Raw genomic sequence first — 19,759 nt, 5'->3', positions numbered from 1 at the left:
ATCGTTCCATCCAAAGAAATGTTCGAATTTTTTACATTCAATTGTCGATAAATTTGATAAGTAAAATTAAAATACGAACTCATCATTTCAATAATTTTTGCTTCAGAACCGCGTTTCAAACACCAAGTATTCTCACAACGTGCCATAGGAAGTAAAAATGGAGGATGCTTAATCATCATCATCATGTTAATATATTGTTTAATGTGTTAATATAAATAACAAATAATAATCACACATACCGGTCTGGCTTCAATAATAAATGTTTTGTTTTGCAGATTCAATCTCGTTTTATTTTCCATCTTTAAAAGAATTCAGATCAGTAAAATGATTCATTGCATTCAATGACACATTTCAATTGGAGAAAATCTTTGGACAATTATTCTGATATTACAAAGAATAGTTTCAAACTTTTATTATTTGGTTAATTATCAATACCAATCAATCGATAAATAAAAGAAAAAAAAAATATTAATTATTGAGTGAAGAACTTTTACTGGATATTAAAAAAAAAAAATCATATTACAAGTAATATGATTGATTTTCTGCTATATAATATAAATGATCAGATTGATAATTTTCAATGAGAAATTCAAATTGAACGCTCATTGTTTTGTCAAATGAAATTTTAATTTTAATCAAAAAAATTTAAAATTTTTATTTATTTAAACGTAGCCAAATAATTGTTTTGACAAAATTTCAGCAATATTATAATTGATTTATATAAATTAAAATCATTGATCGGAATTAATTATAATATAATCAAACAAGTGTTTATTTTCCATGAGATCATGAAATCAAAAAAAAAAAAAAAAAAAAAAAAAAATATTGTAATTTCAACCTTCAGGTTTCAATTTATGTACGAGTCGTTTTTTTCGCCAACATTGTTTTTCATTGTGGCCATCACGTTCACAGAAAATACATTTTAGCCGTATTTTTGGCTCTTGTTTTTCAATGCTTTTGGATTCTGAATTTTTTTCTGAATTGGAAAGCAATTTTGTTGTACTAGTCGATGGTTGTACTTCATTTTCGAAATGTTCAGTCAATGTTGTCCACATTTGATGCGAAGTTTTACAATCTTTGATTAATGGTACTAAAGAATCATCGACCCAAAGACCAATTAACGAACGTATTTTAATATCATCATTTGGTTGTGATAAATCACCATCGTTTACCAATGGCCACATTTCCATATGTTTTAATGCCAATTCTACTTTCCATTTCCAAATTGGCCAGTTATTATCAGTTAATGTTGGAACATGTTCAAAAAGTTTCAATGCAGCTATATCCATGATTAAAATTAAATCTTTCGAGAATATAAAATCAAAGAAAATATAGAAAAAATTATGATTATACATAAACTCGAGAATGAATTGGAAAGATATTTCCACCCAGGATGATTTCCATCTCAGATGATGATTCAGCGGCTATTTTGATCCAATTTTTTTTAAAGATTATTGTTTTACACGTTGTCAAAAATATATTAATGAATGAATGACGTTGACCATTTCTTCTAAAAATAACTTTTTAATATATTGAATCCCAAACATGTGATAACGGAAAAATTATTTAATATCTGAATGTTAAACTATAGTCAATTATTGGTCCTAAACGATGGCCAAAACGGCTTATTTGGGACTTAAAATTGTCATCCTTTGTCTACTATGGTATATTACATCGGCTGCCAATAATGTTATCGGAAAATTAGTGCTACAATCATTCGCATATCCAACGACAATTACTTTGTTTCAATTTTTATCGATCACCATATATTCCATACCAGCATTACGTTGTATTCCCGGTGCCAAAAGAAAACCAATAATAACATGGACTTATTATTTTAAATTGATTATACCATTATCTTTTGGTAAATTTTTTGCATCACTTACCTCTCATATAAGTCTTTGGGCCGTTCCAGTATCATACGCTCATACCGGTAAAGGAAAAAAAATATGCAAATAATAATAATAGCCATTAAATCTTAATTTATTCTTTAGTGAAAGCATCAATGCCGTTGTTTGTTGTTGTACTTTCTCGTGTTATATTGGGCGAAAAGCAAACTACCAAAGTGTACATCTCTTTGATACCAATTATATTGGGAGTATTTATTGCATCGATTACAGAATTAGAATTCAACATAATTGGACTTGTTGCCGCTTTGTTTTCAATATTTATTTTTTCATTACAGAATATCTATTCAAAAAAGGTCTGTTGAATAATCATAATCATCTATCTTAAGTCATAATTAATTTTTTTCATTATTTATTCTAAATCAGGTATTGAAAGAAACGCCCATCCATCATTTACGTTTACTTTATATACTGGCCAAACATGCATTAATTATGTTCATACCGTTTTGGGCTTATCAAGATTTACCAAGTATTATTTATGGTGAAAAAAATTCCACTATTGATGGCTGGGCCATTGGTAGTCTATTATTCATGGATGGTCTTTGTAATTTTCTACAGAATGTGATTGCTTTTACGATGTTATCGTTGGTCACACCATTGACATATTCTGTTTGTAATGCATCAAAAAGAATAGCTGTTATATCTTGTTCGATTTTGTTGCTCAAAAATCCCGTTACAATGACCAATATTTTTGGAATGTCTTTAGCAATTTTTGGTGTTTTCTACTATAACAAGGTTTTTATTTCAAAATCTAATTTTACATCAATGTGTAAACACAATTCTAATATCCATTTTAATAACAGGCTAAACTTGATGCTCGAAACGAACCAATCTTGCCCACTACATCAAATCCAAAAGAGGCAATAAACAATTTTCAAACGACAATCAAAAAAAAATCCAGCGATACAAATTTATTATTACGTTATATTGACACGAATGAACAGGAACGATACTTTACAAAACCAATTGTGACGGCAATAAATCCTCATCCTCATCATCATTACAATCAATCAAGTCAATCGTCAAATTATTATAATGGTAACTTGTCAAACAATCATTATCATCATCGAAATGTGTCACATAATCATGTTGATAATAATGTTGATGGTGATCATCGACGAATAGATATGATGCATATTTAGAACGAAAAAAAAAATCATTTTTATTCATGAAACCTGAACTGTGATTTTTATTATGTAAAATGAATTTTTTTTTGTCGTCACTCAATGATTATTATTATAATATTTACACACATTGCAATCATTCCTTTTCTCTAGCTTTTTCAATCAAAATTCGTAGTCGAGAATCTTCTTCAACATCATTGGCGGTTACTTTTCTATTCGAACAGCCTGAAACCGGACATTTGATTGTACTGTTCAGGAAATATATGAGAATAAGAGATATTTTTTTTTTTAATAAATCGTTTTTTTCTACAATAATAACAAACCTATTATTTCTGAATAGATTGAACAAATTTTCTTTATCATAAAGATGGCCACATTGTTTATTACGAATTGGAATATTAATTTCGGTTCTACATATCGGATCAATGGGTATGGTAAATTCTTCTGATTCCATCATTTCGACATCATCACTAATGTTTTGTTCTGATTCATGATGATCATCATCGTCGATCCAACGAAGTAATTTTCTATAGGCATCATGATTGTTAATATCAAAGGTATTATTTTGAAGGGATTGTTGAAAGTGTTCATCAAATTCTTGTTCTATATCAGCATATTTATCCATTTGTCCAATAATATCCGATAGCTGATCGGGATCTTCCGATGTGCGCTGTTCAGATTCAATCTTTTTTTTTAAAAAAATACAAAATTATTCCATTAAAATAAATTCGAAATTTAAAAAACTCAATAAATATACCTGATTGATGATTGATCGTAAAACTTTATATTGTAACCTGTATTGATGTTTAGAATTGAGAATTATATTCATTGTTTCTTGCAATAGTTGTTTGTCATTATCATCAAACTTGGTGCCATATTTAATTTTATCTTCGAACAATTGTTCGCCAACAACTAAAACACATTCAATAGCTTGATCAATTGCTTCACTTAATGGAGTGAAATCATCATCATCATGTTCAATAGTTGCATAAGACATTTTTTTTGTTGATGAAAATTTTTGTTGTTGTTTTCGCGAAAAGGAAAATTTATTTCATCAAAAAATACATACTCGAACACGCAGAAGAAAAAAACGCGGCGAGGCCCAAAAAAATAAATTTTATTTTATTTACAAAAATAATCGTTCATAAAAAACGTTACATTCAACATTTGCCACAATCATACAAGTTTTTTTGATGATAGAAAAAAAAAATATCAAATTCTTAAATATATCTACTATATTATGACGCTAAGGATGTGTGTAACTGCAACTTTTACACTCGCCAAGTGCTTGCACTGTGTACTAGCACTGTGTATTAACTTGGCATTTAATGCGGCGAAGCCGAGCTGGACATTCCTACTTATTTTCAGTACAAACCTAACTATTTGGTATGAGCTACTCAGTGTGTGTTGTGTGTGTGTGTGTCTGAGCATGCGGGAAAACTTTTGAATGCCGCTGAACAGTTCGTCCAGCTCAGAAGTAGAAGTCGCTTCCAAAGAAACGCAATCTGTGGTATGTAGCTTTGACAAAGCTTTTTTTCATTGTTCTAGCTCAGCACACGTTGCTGCAGCTTTTGCATCCAATAGATGGTGCAGTCATTCAATAGAACATAGAAAGAGTTCGAATTGAAATCATTTTGTGTGTCAGTGTGTGTAATTGATGATGAAATCAACATTTTGTGTGCCTGTGTGTGCATTGCTGATTTCTAATTTCTAATAATATTCATTCATCAATCATCATCACCATCATCATAATCATAACAACGATCGCAGCATCTACACCAAAAATATCGTATTTCGCCAACTTATCGATATCGATGAACAATCATAAGTATGCTGTTTGATATCGATAAGTTGATGTTGGATTTACGTAACATTTTCAAAGGTGTCAGGTACAATTCATGGCTGACCCTGCGGTACCAAACCGAAAGCCGGAAGCAAAACGCCGTGCATAGAAATCCACCGTCAGGCACAAAGCACGAAGCGTTAAAATTGACACCTTTGGCTGGATGCCAAGCAGGGGGGGCGGCGCAGCCGTCCCCACCTGCGGGTATCCAGTTATATTGACCGTCAAGGATTGATACCTTTGGCTGGGTACCAAGCAGGGGGGGCGGCGCAGCCGCCACACCTGCGGGTATCCAGCTATATTGACTGTCAGGAGTCAGCCCCGCAGGGCCAGCCTGGGGCAGGCGCGAAGCGCCTGTACCGGGCTGGTCAAGTTCTAATTTTCGAACAATCGAAAAACCAATCACTATGGAAAACTTTTTCACTCATTATTCATTCAATGATTATACGTACGTTGCATTGCAAGTCGGCCGATCACTGTATTCTGTATTAGAAATTAGACAAATTGATGAAAAAAAATGACACAAAATTCAATAGATCAATCAAAAGATTTGCTCATCAGTCTGGCAAAAAATCTTAATTATCGTGTTGCTCAAGAAAATGGTCAACGTATTTTCGGCCCACCATTAGATTGGAATGAAGAATCGATAATATCGGAAAAAGGTACTGAAGTTTTTGTTGGTAAAATTCCACGCGATTGTTTTGAAAATGAATTGATTCCATTGTTTGAAAAACCGGGCCGTATTTATAAGATGAGATTGATGATCGATTTTTCAGGAAAAAATCGTGGTTACGGATTTGTGCAATATTTTAATAAAAAAGATGCACAACGAGCTATAGAAATGTTGAACCATTTTGAAATTCGTAAACGTTGGCCAATCGGTGTGATGCTTTCGCGTAACAATAATCGTTTGTTTTTTGGTAATCTTCCCAATGACATTACCAAACAGGAAATGATTGATGAGGTTGCTAAACATACTTCGGGTATAATTAATGCTATCTATTATGGTGGTTCTACTCGAACAAATGGATTTGGTTTTGTTGAATACGAAAATCATAAAATGACTGCTTTGGCTCGGCGAAAATTTTTTCCTGGCTCTATCCTGTTGTTTGATCGCCAGCCAAAAGTTGATTGGGCCAAATCGGAAGAAGAAATTGATGATGATTTTGTATCCAATGTAAGTGACAAATTGTTTTTGATAAAATTATTATCAAATCAAATTTTTTCTTTATTCCAGAATTCAGTACTTTATGTACGTTTCATTAAACCAGATATAACTGAAGAAAATCTAAAGAAATTTTTCTCGTTCATTAACAATGGCCAAACTTTACTTAATATAAATCGTGTCAAAAAGATTAGAAATTTTGCCTTCATCCATTATGAAAATCCTAAAGATGCTCAAATGGCTTATAGTTATTTCCACAGTAAGTTTATTAAATTAAAACAATATATATAGTGAAATGTTTGAATATATTAATCTAGGAATAGAAATTAATTTAGGACAAACAATGATCAACGAAATTGATCAAGAATTGGAGATTAAATGGGCTAAAAATAAATCAATCCATTCGTCATCCGTATCACCAACCAATTGTATGCGATCACCGAGAAGCAAAGAATTTTCTTCACAACCACCAAGATATTATCGAGATTCCAATAGAAAAAGTTTTGATGAATTTCATAATTATCTTTGTGATGGTGGTGATAGACCAATGAAACATTTTTTTAGCTGTAATGGTGATTCAACAACTGCCATCGACAACAACATCAACATTGGTGCAATGAATTTTAATCAATCTAATTTTATGCATCCATATACGTTTGTTTTGAATCCATTAATTTTTAATGCACCTGAAATTATTTTCACTTGATTTTTTTTTTTTAATTTTCATTTGTCGTAATTATTCTGATGTTTGCGAATAAAATAAAATTTTTTTAAATTTAAATTTAAACGCCAAAAAAACGTCATTTATGAATAGACATTTTATCAGGTTTTTTGGCGCGCTAAATTTTGCAACCTGCATGCCCAATATATTGGCTTTACTGTCATTGTCTTTGTTCTGTGTGAGTTTTAATAAAGCTGCTCTTTAACATTTCACATTTAAATTCATTTCATTTATTTTCAAGCCATAATAATGGATGTTTCTGAACATCGTACCGCTCAAGTATCGCAAGTGAAAGATGAATTTGCCGAAAAGGTTCAAAAATTATTTAAATCATTTCTTTTGGAATATGTGAATGAATCAGAATCGAATGTATCAAATGTGAAGCCAAAATATTATGATGAAACATTGGCATTGATCAAACCTGAGCGTAACACATTGTTTGTTGATTATCGTGATATAATCAATTATAATCAAAATCTGGCTAATGATCTCAAGACGGATTTTTACCGTTTTTATCCATATCTATGTCGTGCATTGGTTTCATTCATCAACGATGAAAAACATCAAACAATGGAAGGAATGGACCAGATTACTTCAAGATTGATTATGAATAAAGAATTTTATATCGGTTTCTATGGTATTGCTGAACGAACTAAACTTCGTAGTTTACGAGCAATTAAATGTTCACAATTGGTCAAAATTGTTGGACAAGTTGTTCGAACACATTCTGTTCATCCTGAATTGATTTCGGGCACATTCGAATGTATGGATTGTGGTACGGAAATTCCAAACGTTGAACAACAATTCAAATATACATTGCCTACGATTTGTCAGAATCCAATGTGCAACAATCGTAGTAAATTTCGTTTACTCTTGCACAAAAGTCGTTTTGCTGATTTCCAGAAATTACGTATTCAAGAACTTCAAGCCGATTTACCTAGAGGTTCAATTCCTCGTAGTATCGATGTCATTATTCGTGGTGGTGATCGTGTAGAATGTGTGCAACCGGGTGATCGTGCCGATTTTATTGGATGTTTAATCAGCGTACCTGACGTTGCTCAATTGATTGCTGGTTCGGCTGGATTAATCAAATCTGATAGTGGTGCCACTGGTGATGGTATTCGTGGTCTTAAAGCTTTAGGTGTACGAGAAATGACACACAAATTGGCTTTCATGGCTTGTTCAGTCATTTTGGAAGGTTCTGAATTACCGATTCAATTAGAAGAACGACAAAAATTCGAATCAGATCATATGGAACAGAATTTTATGATGTTCAAAGAGGATGATTTGCATCGAATCGAAGAAATGTCCCAGGATAAAAATCTCTTCAACAATCTTGCCAAATCTGTTTTTCCTTCAATTTTTGGTAATGATGATATTAAGAAAGGCATCATTCTCCAAATGTTTGGTGGTACTCCAAAAATAACTGAAGAAAACACCAATCTTCGTGGTGACATAAATATTTGTATCGTTGGAGACCCTAGTACAGCTAAATCACAGTTCTTGAAGATTGTATCGAATTTTGCGCCCACCAGAGCCGTTTATACAAGTGGTAAAGCATCCACAGCTGCCGGTCTTACAGCAGCCGTTGTTCGTGACGACGATGGTGGATTTGTTATTGAAGCTGGAGCTTTGATGCTTGCTGACCAAGGCATTTGTTGTATTGATGAATTCGACAAAATGGAAATCCGTGATCAGGTCGCCATTCATGAAGCTATGGAACAGCAAACCATTTCGATAACGAAAGCTGGTGTTAAAGCTACATTGAATGCTCGTGCTTCAATTTTAGCTGCTGCAAATCCAATCAATGGTACCTATGATCGTGCAAAATCGTTACGAAAAAATCTTTCTTTTTCATTGCCTATCATGTCTCGTTTTGATTTATTTTTCGTATTGCTTGATGAATGTAATGAAACAGTCGATTATGCCATTGCTGACAGAATTATTGATCAACATCTTCAATGTAGTGGAAATAAACCATCCAATAATGATGACACAGTATACACATTGGATGAGGTTCGAATGTACATAAAGTTTGCCAAACAATTCAAACCGAAAATGATACTGGAATCAGAAAAATATCTGGTGGAAACATACAAACATCTAAGATTGAATGGTTGTGGTGAAACAGGTGGTGGTGTTTTCAAAAGTAACAAACAATCATGGCGAATCACTGTTCGTCAATTGGAATCATTGATTCGATTGTCAGAAGCTATTGCTCGTCTTCATTGTTCAAATATTGTCGAAGTGAAACATATTAAAGAAGCATCACGTTTATTGAATAAATCCATTGTAAGAATTGATCAACCAGACATAAGTTTATTGGATGAGACAACCATGTCACAATCTGAACAAACTGATTCCAATGTTGTTGATTCTCAATCTCAGAATGAATCAATAAGTTGTTTGAAAATATCTTATGAAATGTATCAAACAATAACAAATCTGTTGGTCATCAAGTTACAACGAGAAGAGGCAAGAATTGAAGCCGGTGAAAGTGAAGGTTTCCGTAAATCACAACTAATCGAATGGTACTTGGAACAAATTGAAAATGAAATCGAAACCCAAGCTGAACTGATACAGAGAAAAATGATTTGTGAAAAAATCATTGATAAATTAATCACTGTCGATCATATTCTTATCGAACTTAAATCGCCTGTATCTCAAGAAATGGAAAATGAACAAGAAAAAGTTGAACCTGATAATATTCTTGTCGTACATCCTGATTATGTAATCGATGATATTTGAATAATAATCTATTTTATAATTATAATTTTTTCTCTTATGATTTGAAAATAAAATTTATGATGACTAGTTTTTATTCAAGGTCTATTTTTGAATTTTCAATAATTTTTTCACTTTAGGATTCATTAGTAAAACATTTTGCACAAGACCCATTGATGATGATATAAACCAATAAAAACACATATCACTTGGCATCATCAACCCGATAGGCACAAGAGCAACACTAATCAATCGTCCACTATTGGTAAAAATTCGAACAAATAATGAATCTTGTAGATTGTTTCGACGTCGTTCATTGATATGAATCTGTATGATTGTTAAATTAACCAAACAGGTTGCAATAGGTAAAATTCCCGTTGAATCGGGTATTGTTAAATCTTTGAACCAAAATAGACCTTCATGTTGAAGTTGTTCGTGTGCCATCATAATTTTTACATCATTTGGATCCGGTTGTAATAAGGCAAAGTTTCGATAACAATTGGAAAGAACTATCCACATCGGTATTTGGAATAATGCTACTAAAGTTGCCTTCATGGGATGGCAATTATCGCGTACAATTAAACGATTTATTTCACGAGTTAGCTGATTTTTTCAAAAAAAAAACAATTAGAATGAATTTGATTGTTGATGATAATTACCGTTTTTCTATATATTTGTTCAGTTTTTCTTGATGATAGTCCTAATAAATAAGCTTCTTCTTTCATTTGGTTGCGTAGATTTTTCGAAAGAATTTGAATCTCAGGCCTCAACGCTTCATATCGAATCATTATTTTTCGTTGTAAAACGGTTAAAGGAAATGCAACCAGCGATCTAGCCATTATTGTGATTATTGAAATTTCCAAAAACCATGGAATATTTAAATATTCATGTAATGATATCAAACCATCCATCGTATGTCGAACAATTGATGAATTAGCAATAGGATAATTAAAATTGGCCAATGTTGATGATGATGATGATGTGTATCGAAATGATGAAATGTGATTATAGTGTCCATTTTTATTATTAAAACTTTTTATTAGAAAATTTCGACGATTTAAAAAATTAATGAAATTCATCATCATTTTTTTTCAATTAATATATACGAATTAACTGGGTGGAAATAGACACCAGTAGAATCATGAAAAACAATCGGATCGAAATAGTCACCAATGAGTGATGTGATGTGTTTTTTACTATTCTAATATTTTAACAACAATGCGCAAACGTATTTTCCCGCTTTTTAGATTCTTTGTCGTCTTTAATAACGTCTTTTTTTTTAACAACACGCCCCTTCTACATATCGAGTTGTTTTTTTTTACCACCCCACTTATAATTGTTTATCACCATCGACATAATTTCGTTCCAATTTATATATTCCATAATAATAAAATAGATAATTGAAAGGTTGTTTATGTCATTTTGATTTATAAAATTTCTTCATTCTGTGCATTTTTACGTAAGTTTTTATTAATGTAATCATTGATTTTGGATTTTTTATTCTACCCAAAACATAATAGAATGATGATTTGTCATCAACTATTTTAATAATGGATTTTTTTTTAATAATAAATATTGTTAATTGTTTTTAAAATTTTTTACAGAATATAAAGATTTTTATATCTAAAATCAATACTGTCATACTCAATGGTTCAAATCACGTCCACAATTTCATCAAAACAAAATTGCTCATATGGACATTCATTTAGTTGTCATATTATTGATTCTTGAAAATAATTTTGAATTTGTTCAATATAACATTTTTCATTGTTGAATCAATTACCACTAGCCATTGATCATTACACATGTATGATTTTGAAACTTTTGGCGCCAATTTGGACTATTGTTTCATATATAAGTTTAAATCGAACTAGTTCGATTGATTTTAGTAAAAAAAAATATGAAATCACAAGATTTCGCTGGTCCCAGTGAACCAAAAAGTTCAAAACGATATAAAAATGGTAAATTTAATGGACAGTAAAGACATGATTAACTTTTTATTCAATTTTTTCTTAGATTCTTACTTTTTCAACGAATCATTCAATAAATCTAGAATTTATAATCTAGAATATAGAAAGAAACCGGCCGAATTGGTACGAAAAGATTTAATATCGGCTATGAAATTGCCCGATCATGAAACATTAAATCGTGATGATTATCTTCTCATTCTTGATTCTTGGCGTGAAGAATGGGAAAAAGGAGTTCAGGTTCCTGTAAATCCAGATTCATTGCCACATTCCAGTGTTGAAATGATAAGTGAAATTAATAATGATCTTCCTTCATCAAGCAGTAAAGAATTTAACCTTCCTAAAGAATGGATAACTGTATGATTTTTATATTTATCACATATTCGAAATACTCATTATGATTTTTTTCTATTACAGACGATTAATACTCCTGAGAATAACCGCCAAACATCTAGCTATGAACTTGATTTACAGGATATATGTTGGCTTCAAACCGTTCGTGAATCGGATCTCGATTTGGATCTATCACAAAATTTTCTTGAAAAAGTTATCAATCTATTTGAGCAACATTGTGCTGAAAATATTAAAGATCGTCAAGTTGGCATTGAATATGATGAGCATATTGTGTGTGATGTTTGCCAGAATCCAGATGGTGAAGACGGAAATGAAATGGTTTTTTGTGATCTCTGCAATATATGTGTACATCAAGCCTGTTATGGTATCGATGAAATTCCCGATGGTGATTGGCTTTGTAGATCTTGTCAAGAATTAGATACCAATAAAAAGAAACCTCTTTGTGTATTGTGTCCGAATGTAGGCGGAGCATTAAAACCGACAACCAAACTAAATAAATGGGCACATGTATCCTGTGTATATTGGATACCTGAGGCAAAGTTTATTGATTGTAATATACTCGAACCTATTGAAATTAAATCGATTCCAAATTGGCGATGGAATCTGGTTTGTTCGCTTTGTAATATTAAAAAAGGTGCTCCCATCATTTGTGCCGTATGTATCTATCCATTGTTATAAATGTTGACTTTATTTTCATTATCATTTTTTTTGGAATTTTGTTTAGGAAAAAAATTGTCGTTGTTCATATCATGTAACCTGTGCATTTAAACATAAGTTAAAAATGAAAATTGTTTTGACCGATGAAAAATCTGAAATTCGATTGAAATCATATTGCGAGAAACATTCAAAACAATGTACCAGCCAAAAAAAGAACAAGTATGATTTTTCTCAATTAGTTTTAATTTTATTGTTATTTATTTTATTTTGTTAATAGTGACACTAAAATTAACGAAATCGATTTTTATGCCGGTTCCATTGGAGAAAATGCTAATGAAACAGATGGACAAGATAAATTGAATGCACAACAATGTGAATTTTGGAAATATATCGATGTCAATCAAATTTGTCAAGAGGTATAATTTAGCATTTGTGTTTGTGAGAAATTTTGATTAATGAGATATTTTATTTAAACAGATCTCTCAAATCTATAACAATAATGATAGCATCATAGGAAATAATAGCGAAATTTTTTCAGTTGTTAAAAATTATTCTGTTAATCAAACATCATTGAACCAGATTGTACAGTTGATATATGAATATTGGAAGTTGAAACGTTTGGCCAATTATGGTAATTCATTGATCAAAATGACTTTCGAGGAAAAATTCCAAGAACAATTAAAATCTCACAAAAATCGAATACTTTTATTGCGTTATCATCTGGAACGATTACGAACATTAACTTATATGGTCTGTAGACGTGAGAAAATCAAGCAGAATTGGTTGAATACACAGCGTGAGATTCTTCAAAAGACATCAAATCTTGTCGACAATCCCGATCTTTCCATTAAATCGGATGGTGGTCAATCTTTATCGATGGAACATCAAAAATTATTCTCCAAAATAATAACACATCATTCAATTTATCCGGAAAAATCTGATTCTAATGTTTTAGATCGAAATTCGACCGAAAAAATGCCAGTTGCGCAACATGCCATTAATAATAATCCCGAAACTGAAGCTACGACTTCAGCCATCACAAAGCGTCGATCTTCTGAAAATTCAATAACAAATAGTTTGCTTAGACAATTAAAACGTTTAAAACGATCACCGATTTCTAAACAAAATCCATATGCAAGAGTATATTTAAATCCTACAAAATCAAGAAAGTCTACCCTATCCAATTGTAATAGTCAAGAAGAAGAAACGACCGAAGGATCATCTATCGACAAATATCATGAGATTCTTGTAAATTCTGATAAATCAGACTTTGAAGATGATAAAGTAGTAAAAAAGCAGCTGTCGAAAAATAACCTCTCAAATAATACAACTATTACACCATTACTGAAATGTTCGTATGAGAATGGTAAAAAACTTATGAATACTCAGCTACAAAAACCGATCGTTTGCCTTTCAATAAATGGCGATGAAAATGAAAATATAGATTCAAATGAAAAAATCAATAATTCGAATGGCGATATAGATCATCATCATTTTTCTCCTACATCAAAAATATCCAATTGCCGTATGATTATCCGAACGGGAACCGATGATCGTTTACCATTGTCACAGAATGGCAACAATAACAATAATAATAATCATCATCAGTACAAAAAACTTAGACATCATGATCATCCAGATTCGACCGATACATCGTCTTTGAGTAGAAAATATCCTCTTCGAAATAAAGTCAAATAAAATTTATTTTTTGTTGTAAATAAAAACTTATTTAAAATTGTTATCAAATTAATGTTTACTGAAAATTCGAATGTATCCATTGAAATCTGCAGCAGCTATTATATAACGAGCCTTTTCTTCAATTTGACCGGGTACCGATGCAAAAATGGCCGATGTAACAATCTTGGTGGCTGCAATCGATTTAGCCATCGGTGCTGATGTTGACGATGATGCTATCGATGGTGGCTGCTGAATATTAAGATCAAAACTTTCTTTTGATTTAGCCATTGATGATGATTCAACATTGTTCACTTTATTGATGATTGTGTTACCTTCTTTTGTTGTTTCCGATTGGTTAGGAATTGTATAAGTTGAATTGTTAGAATCATTTTTAACACCGGATGAAGTTGATAATTCAGTTGTAGTTGTTGTAGTAGTAGCTGGAAATACTGCAGATGGAATCGTTTGCTGTAATGGTATATTCAACAAACGTATACATTCATATTGTTTATTACGATCACGTCGCTGACCAATGGTCGAATTATCTTGGGTACGCCATAAATAAAATGAATTATTTTCAGAACCACAAATAATATATTTATGATCATGCGATACAGATGCTTTAATTTGGCTAGATTGATTAATGCAGCCTTTATATTTGCATGTTAATGACAAATCACGAAGATCATACAATCGAAGACGTGAATCATTAGTGGTGACCAATATTTTATTATTAGCATCAATACTTTCGATACCGGCTACTTTATTCGTACGGAATCGTCTAGTACCTGCACCTGTCTGGCCAGCTGATGAACCGATCGAATTTTTGCTATTCACATGTATCTGAGTGAAATATTTTAATTGATCTGTTGTATAAAAAATTATTCGACCATCATAGGTACCAATTACAGCAAATTTTCCATTCTGAACAAACGATGATGCTGTTATAAGACCATGTGATGGATTCATATCTGAATCACTAGCATTATTAATTCCACCACTACCTCGTTGGCTTGACAATGATGGAACTTCGTTCCATAATGTTACTCGTTTATCCGGTATATTCCATAAACGCAATTTTCCATCAAGTGAACCACTTAGAAAATATCTATCATCTCTTGGATGAAACTGAATAGTGGTTACGAAATCAATGTGCCTGAATGTACATAAACATTCAATTTGAGTGATGTGCCAAAGACGTACAGTTTTGTCCATCGATGATGACAAAAGAAAATGATTTTTTGACCAAGCCAAATCCAACACATCGGCAGTGTGGCCTCGATATATGGTGAAAAGTAGTAATGGACCTTCTTCAGACAAGGTATTGTCTTCATCTTTATAGAATTCTTTTGCCAATGCAGATGAATTAGATGACGAAGATGAATTGTTGTGCGAATCACAGGTATTGAGACTTCCATTGCGTGAATATGATGATGATTTTTGTGTTTGGCTTCTACCAAAAGAATCACCATTTGAACTACGTTCTCTAGTAGAATTAGGTGAAACATGCTGACCAGAAGCTTTGTTTCGTAATTGTGTAAAATATTTCCATGATTTTTGCGAACAATAAACTCTCAAAAGATGATCTTGACCAGCAGCTGCTAATAATTGACTACAATTACTGAATTTCATACACCAAATGGCTCCTTTACAATCATTGATTTCTTGTATTAATTTTAATCCTTCAAAATCAGCACTTCCTCTTTTGTGGTTGACTTTTAATTTATAACGTGGTGGTGCAGGCGGTATTATATCACCTTCATTTGGATCAACATGAAATGTGGAACGTCTTTTAGCCGATGTAGCTTTCACACCTTTAACGCCTTTGATTAGACCAGAACCGATACGTTTTAAATCACGAATTTTTGATTTCAATTTTCCATCTTTATAATCACTATAATTTTTATCATACTCATCATATTCGTCATCATCATCATTGATATCAAATTCATCGTCATTTTCAATTGAATCTAATAATTTCTTTTTATTCTTTTTGTCTAGAGTTCCTTTTTTCTCGATTTTCATGTCGTTCAATGTGGAAGAAATCAATGATGTTACACTTTTGAATGTTGAATCAGCTAAACTTGTAGATGAAGTTTCCTTTTCCATTGAAGTGTTGGACATTTCTGTATTAGTCAGCTTCATCAGATGTAAACTCAATGGATTTAAACATTTGGGCATAATATCATCCGATTGGATATGTTGTATTTCTTCATTATTGGCCGTATTCATCATAACTACTTGATTCGAATCGCTTGATTGTGTGCTTTCAGTCATTAGACATTCTGGTTCAGGAGCATTGATGCTGCCACTACTACTAGGACTTGGTAAATTGTTGTCTTTAGTGATTAAATTTCTTGAAATTTCTTCAAGCTGTTCTTTAGAAAAAATGAAATCTTGTTTACTCAATTTTTTTTCTGTTGCTTTGTTAGCCATAATATCATCATGGAACGCACTTTGTTTATCACATTCAGTTATGCTTAAATCACCTTTTATACTAGCAATATCATCAAGAATGCTGGATAAATTTTGTCCATGGATTTGAAATCCATGTGTAGCAGATTCAATGGAATTAGTGACGCTTTGACTTTCGGCTGAGGAATGATTGCCTGTATTTGTTTCGCCAAGTTCATCAGAAGCTTTAGTTTTTCTGATAAAATTTTTCTTTTTTCTAGACCTTGGCGGAGGAAGTGGTGCTAATATTGAAAAGGGCTCAACGATTAAAGATTCATTTTTGATTCTATCAGACGAATTTAGAGAATCAATTTTGTTTTCAATCGTTTCCATGATTGCAGGTGATTGAGATGGTTCAACATGACTTGAATTCATGGAATAAATGCCACTATCGGCCATCAATGATGATACCGGATGATTAGTGTTGTTATTATTTGATTGTATTTGTTTAGAAATGTCATTATCATTGACCAATTCCAATGGAATAACTTCAGGTGCATCATAAAATTCTTCCGAATTGGATGAATCATCTGATGAACAAGAATCAGAGGCATATTTTATTGTTTCATCTTCATTACACAGTTGTTCTTTATTATTAGACATTATTATGTGTTAATTATTATTATAGCAGAAAATAAAATGCTTAATCAATATATGATTATGATGATGATGCGTTGTTACGACACTAACATTTGATCATATATATGAAAAAATTGAAAATTAAAATTGATTAGAAAATTATTCTTGGCCAACATTATCGAAGACTTACACAATCGATTTTGGCATCCGTGAAAAAAAATGTATCCAATGAATCAAATTACAATCTCATTCATGCATATATAATATAAAGAAAAGAGAAAAAAACTGTTTATGAATCATTATCATTGAATGTCGAATTGTCATCAATGGCAATTTAATTGGTATGTAGATGTAAACAAAACGAAGCAAAACAAAACAAACAAACAAAAAAAAAATATAGCCAACTATCGAGCGTATATCATCATCATCATTTTATCATATCAGCTGAACAATAAACATAAAAAAATGAGAACGCCATCTTTCGTTATTGATTTACAAATTAAAATTTTCAAAATTCAAAATTATATACATATTTTTCCATATTTTTTCATCAATTTTATTATTCATTTCATCATAATTTTTTTTTGGAATATCATTCATATTTTATTATTCGTTTTTATTTCTGATATTTTTATCTTAGGATCATGTCGGAAATGCGTCATTTGGTTGCCACAAATATTCATATAGGTCATATATATAGACAATTAATCCATGGTGTTTCCAAATCTTAATTGATGATGATGATGATGATGGTCATTGTGAATAATAAATTTTTTATTATTGTTTCCATCATTTTATTGGGTCGATTATTCTAGAATATTATGGGGATTTATTTATTTTGTGGATTCCACGTCGACGTTTTTTTTTTTTTTTGTTTTGTTTTTGGCCATTCATATTAGATATAATTGATAATTTTTATTTTTTTTCGATGATTATTAAAAATAATCACAAGATTTCAACGCAAATTCTTATTATTATGATGATGATGATTGATTGATTATATCGATATATTTGTGAGAATATTTTCATCAATTTCGGTCATTGTTTCATCCGATCTGTAGTTGTGTATATGATGAATAATTTATTTATGATGATGATGATGATGTTTTGTTATAAAAATCGATGATTGGGTTGTATATAAATACTCTGTATGTTTGCAATTCGATCCACAGAAAGAATATTATTATTGACCATTACTTTAATATTTTTTTTTGTTTCAAGAATCACTAGGAAAAAAAACATAACAATGTTTCGACGAGAATCATTTTCAATGATGAAAATTATTCTTGTATTGTGTTTAATATGGATCTGTTTATTCAATGATGTTCGTGGCTGTTTCATTACTAATTGTCCACGAGCCGGTAAACGTTCCATTATGACTGAATCTAATTTAGGATCGAATCATCTGGCTAGAGAGGTAAGTCAATATTTTATCTTTCTTATTGTTTTATGAATTATAATTTCAATGAACAAAAAAAAATCAAAATAAAGTGTACACGTTGTGGTCCATCATTGTCTGGACGATGTTATGGTCCGAATATCTGTTGTTCACCATTGACTGGATGTAATATTGGTGGTTTTACTGCTGCACGCTGTTCATTGGAAGCATATCATCCAATTTTATGCACGAATCCTGGTACTGTTTGCGGACCAAATGGTAAAGGTGTATGTGCATTGAATGCAACATGCTGTACAAATGGTAAATATTTCATTTGTTTTTTTTACTGCAAAAAAAAAAAAAAAATTTTCAATTACACAATTCTTAATTCAATTATTATATTATATATAGATGGCTGTTTTATTGATAAATCCTGTACACAATTATCGAACGATTCCAATGATCTTTAACTTAACTATTGCCAACACATTCCATTATTGATTGATTGATTACGATGATTGTATTTTCAAAAAAACAAAAAACAAAATCGTTGATTATTTTTCTGTTAATCATAATTTAAATTCAATTACGAACCAACAATGAGCAAGTGAATGGAAAGAGAGAGAGAGAGAGAGAGAGGGCAAATCAAAATTTAACACATATAAATGAATCCAAATGTTTTTATTATAATTAGTATTAAAAAAAAAATTTTAAAAATAGATTTTGCTGAACTTAAAGATTTAATAAATAAATAAATATATTGAAAAAAACAACATATATAATGTCAACTAGAATTTTTAACAACAACAACAACAACAACAACAACAACAACAATGATGATAATGATACAATAAAAAACAATAATCAATGTCGTATATGTTATTCTGATCAAGATGAAATTGATAATAAATTAATTAGTCCATGCCATTGTAATGGTACAATTAAATATATACATTATGTTTGTCTTGTCAATTGTATTATTGCCAATAATCGTTTTGTTTGTGATATTTGTCAATGTCAACCAAATGGTATAAAAGTACGATTTGTTCAGCGATCATTTTGGGAATTTATTCGATCAAATATCGATATTTGTAATGAATTTTTCATTATTTTAATATGGTTTTTATTGATACAAATTTTTCTATTTGTAAATTATAAAGATTTTGATGGTACCAATTCAATCAATACACAACAAATGAACCAACAGCA

General features: G+C 31.1%; 9 protein-coding genes across 11 annotated transcripts; 5 read left to right on the top strand and 4 right to left on the bottom strand.

The window, feature by feature from the left end:
- Positions 1-759: 759 nt before the first annotated feature.
- LOC124496093 (uncharacterized) lies at positions 760-2,203 on the bottom strand. Its single transcript, XM_047059562.2, has 3 exons — positions 1,887-2,203; positions 1,354-1,828; positions 760-1,303 (listed from the first exon to the last, which is right to left on the bottom strand). The coding sequence occupies exon 3, from the start codon at positions 1,287-1,289 to the stop codon at positions 834-836; it is 456 nt and encodes a 151-aa protein (XP_046915518.2). The 5' UTR covers positions 1,290-1,303; positions 1,354-1,828; positions 1,887-2,203; the 3' UTR covers positions 760-833.
- Positions 1,476-3,353, top strand: LOC124496091 (solute carrier family 35 member E1 homolog). Its single transcript, XM_047059559.2, has 4 exons — positions 1,476-1,933; positions 1,995-2,203; positions 2,274-2,642; positions 2,711-3,353. Exons 1-4 carry the CDS (start codon positions 1,612-1,614, stop codon positions 3,047-3,049), a joined length of 1,239 nt encoding a protein of 412 aa, XP_046915515.2. The 5' UTR covers positions 1,476-1,611; the 3' UTR covers positions 3,050-3,353.
- LOC124496092 (E3 SUMO-protein ligase NSE2) lies at positions 3,067-4,103 on the bottom strand. Its single transcript, XM_047059561.2, has 3 exons — positions 3,789-4,103; positions 3,355-3,716; positions 3,067-3,279 (listed from the first exon to the last, which is right to left on the bottom strand). The coding sequence occupies exons 1-3, from the start codon at positions 4,026-4,028 to the stop codon at positions 3,168-3,170; spliced, it is 714 nt and encodes a 237-aa protein (XP_046915517.1). The 5' UTR covers positions 4,029-4,103; the 3' UTR covers positions 3,067-3,167.
- Positions 4,104-4,267: 164 nt separating this feature from the next.
- On the top strand, positions 4,268-6,837 carry LOC124495380 (RNA-binding protein 47). Of its 3 annotated transcripts, none has more exons than XM_047058744.2 (3): positions 4,268-6,051; positions 6,112-6,298; positions 6,375-6,786. In XM_047058744.2, exons 1-3 carry the CDS (start codon positions 5,392-5,394, stop codon positions 6,743-6,745), a joined length of 1,218 nt encoding a protein of 405 aa, XP_046914700.2. In that variant the 5' UTR covers positions 4,268-5,391; the 3' UTR covers positions 6,746-6,786. The 3 variants fall into 3 exon arrangements, with proteins under 3 accessions (XP_046914700.2, XP_046914699.2, XP_046914698.2); XM_047058743.2 differs by having other exon boundaries at positions 4,269-6,051; positions 6,363-6,786; XM_047058742.2 differs by having other exon boundaries at positions 4,270-6,051; positions 6,357-6,837.
- Positions 6,838-6,925: 88 nt separating this feature from the next.
- Positions 6,926-10,680, bottom strand: LOC124495436 (cytochrome c oxidase assembly protein COX18, mitochondrial). The gene is made up of 2 exons (XM_047058814.2): positions 10,144-10,680; positions 6,926-10,087 (listed from the first exon to the last, which is right to left on the bottom strand). The coding sequence occupies exons 1-2, from the start codon at positions 10,567-10,569 to the stop codon at positions 9,590-9,592; spliced, it is 924 nt and encodes a 307-aa protein (XP_046914770.2). The 5' UTR covers positions 10,570-10,680; the 3' UTR covers positions 6,926-9,589.
- On the top strand, positions 7,010-9,581 carry Mcm6 (minichromosome maintenance 6). Its single transcript, XM_047058813.2, has one exon. It carries the CDS (start codon positions 7,010-7,012, stop codon positions 9,506-9,508), a length of 2,499 nt encoding a protein of 832 aa, XP_046914769.2. The 3' UTR covers positions 9,509-9,581.
- Positions 10,656-14,186, top strand: LOC124495522 (protein Jade-1). The gene is made up of 7 exons (XM_047058915.2): positions 10,656-10,943; positions 11,089-11,445; positions 11,501-11,808; positions 11,869-12,459; positions 12,530-12,681; positions 12,740-12,878; positions 12,940-14,186. Exons 2-7 carry the CDS (start codon positions 11,385-11,387, stop codon positions 14,158-14,160), a joined length of 2,472 nt encoding a protein of 823 aa, XP_046914871.1. The 5' UTR covers positions 10,656-10,943; positions 11,089-11,384; the 3' UTR covers positions 14,161-14,186.
- On the bottom strand, positions 14,148-17,523 carry LOC124495521 (uncharacterized). Its single transcript, XM_075733531.1, has 2 exons — positions 17,363-17,523; positions 14,148-17,278 (listed from the first exon to the last, which is right to left on the bottom strand). Exon 2 carries the CDS (start codon positions 17,194-17,196, stop codon positions 14,209-14,211), a length of 2,988 nt encoding a protein of 995 aa, XP_075589646.1. The 5' UTR covers positions 17,197-17,278; positions 17,363-17,523; the 3' UTR covers positions 14,148-14,208.
- Positions 17,524-18,320: 797 nt separating this feature from the next.
- Positions 18,321-19,522, top strand: LOC124495441 (oxytocin-neurophysin 1). The gene is made up of 3 exons (XM_047058821.2): positions 18,321-18,589; positions 18,664-18,871; positions 18,962-19,522. Exons 1-3 carry the CDS (start codon positions 18,323-18,325, stop codon positions 19,018-19,020), a joined length of 534 nt encoding a protein of 177 aa, XP_046914777.2. The 5' UTR covers positions 18,321-18,322; the 3' UTR covers positions 19,021-19,522.
- Positions 19,523-19,759: the final 237 nt, after the last annotated feature.

Source organism: Dermatophagoides farinae, chromosome 8, assembly GCF_024713945.1.
Source record: "Dermatophagoides farinae isolate YC_2012a chromosome 8, ASM2471394v1, whole genome shotgun sequence".
In the NCBI taxonomy this organism is placed as follows: Eukaryota; Metazoa; Arthropoda; class Arachnida; order Sarcoptiformes; family Pyroglyphidae; genus Dermatophagoides; species Dermatophagoides farinae.
Note: the sequence above shows the minus strand (reverse complement) of the source record. Positions and strands in the feature narration are given on the sequence as shown.

What these genes read in the sequence shown, in the direction of transcription:
- LOC124495522 (XM_047058915.2), top strand. Translation starts at nt 11,385, where the DNA reads ATGAAATCACAAGATTTCGCTGGTCCCAGTGAACCAAAAAGTTCAAAA. An exon ending in TTCAAAACGATATAAAAATG is followed by an intron (nt 11,446 to 11,500) that starts GTAAATTTAATG and finishes ATTTTTTCTTAG; the next exon opens with ATTCTTACTTTTTCAACGAA. An exon ending in ACCAGCCAAAAAAAGAACAA is followed by an intron (nt 12,682 to 12,739) that starts GTATGATTTTTC and finishes TTTTGTTAATAG; the next exon opens with TGACACTAAAATTAACGAAA.
- LOC124496091 (XM_047059559.2), top strand. Translation starts at nt 1,612, where the DNA reads ATGGCCAAAACGGCTTATTTGGGACTTAAAATTGTCATCCTTTGTCTA. An exon ending in AGTATCATACGCTCATACCG is followed by an intron (nt 1,934 to 1,994) that starts GTAAAGGAAAAA and finishes TTTATTCTTTAG; the next exon opens with TGAAAGCATCAATGCCGTTG. An exon ending in GTGTTTTCTACTATAACAAG is followed by an intron (nt 2,643 to 2,710) that starts GTTTTTATTTCA and finishes TTTTAATAACAG; the next exon opens with GCTAAACTTGATGCTCGAAA.
- Mcm6 (XM_047058813.2), top strand. Translation starts at nt 7,010, where the DNA reads ATGGATGTTTCTGAACATCGTACCGCTCAAGTATCGCAAGTGAAAGAT.
- LOC124496092 (XM_047059561.2), bottom strand. Translation starts at nt 4,028, where the DNA reads ATGTCTTATGCAACTATTGAACATGATGATGATGATTTCACTCCATTA. An exon ending in TACGATCAATCATCAATCAG is followed by an intron (nt 3,717 to 3,788) that starts GTATATTTATTG and finishes TTAAAAAAAAAG; the next exon opens with ATTGAATCTGAACAGCGCAC. An exon ending in AATCTATTCAGAAATAATAG is followed by an intron (nt 3,280 to 3,354) that starts GTTTGTTATTAT and finishes TTTCCTGAACAG; the next exon opens with TACAATCAAATGTCCGGTTT.
- LOC124496093 (XM_047059562.2), bottom strand. Translation starts at nt 1,289, where the DNA reads ATGGATATAGCTGCATTGAAACTTTTTGAACATGTTCCAACATTAACT.
- LOC124495441 (XM_047058821.2), top strand. Translation starts at nt 18,323, where the DNA reads ATGTTTGCAATTCGATCCACAGAAAGAATATTATTATTGACCATTACT. An exon ending in CGAATCATCTGGCTAGAGAG is followed by an intron (nt 18,590 to 18,663) that starts GTAAGTCAATAT and finishes ATCAAAATAAAG; the next exon opens with TGTACACGTTGTGGTCCATC. An exon ending in TGCAACATGCTGTACAAATG is followed by an intron (nt 18,872 to 18,961) that starts GTAAATATTTCA and finishes TATTATATATAG; the next exon opens with ATGGCTGTTTTATTGATAAA.
- LOC124495436 (XM_047058814.2), bottom strand. Translation starts at nt 10,569, where the DNA reads ATGATGATGAATTTCATTAATTTTTTAAATCGTCGAAATTTTCTAATA. An exon ending in AACAAATATATAGAAAAACG is followed by an intron (nt 10,088 to 10,143) that starts GTAATTATCATC and finishes TGAAAAAATCAG; the next exon opens with CTAACTCGTGAAATAAATCG.
- LOC124495380 (XM_047058742.2), top strand. Translation starts at nt 5,392, where the DNA reads ATGACACAAAATTCAATAGATCAATCAAAAGATTTGCTCATCAGTCTG. An exon ending in ATGATGATTTTGTATCCAAT is followed by an intron (nt 6,052 to 6,111) that starts GTAAGTGACAAA and finishes TCTTTATTCCAG; the next exon opens with AATTCAGTACTTTATGTACG. An exon ending in GGCTTATAGTTATTTCCACA is followed by an intron (nt 6,299 to 6,356) that starts GTAAGTTTATTA and finishes ATATTAATCTAG; the next exon opens with GAATAGAAATTAATTTAGGA.
- LOC124495521 (XM_075733531.1), bottom strand. Translation starts at nt 17,196, where the DNA reads ATGTCTAATAATAAAGAACAACTGTGTAATGAAGATGAAACAATAAAA.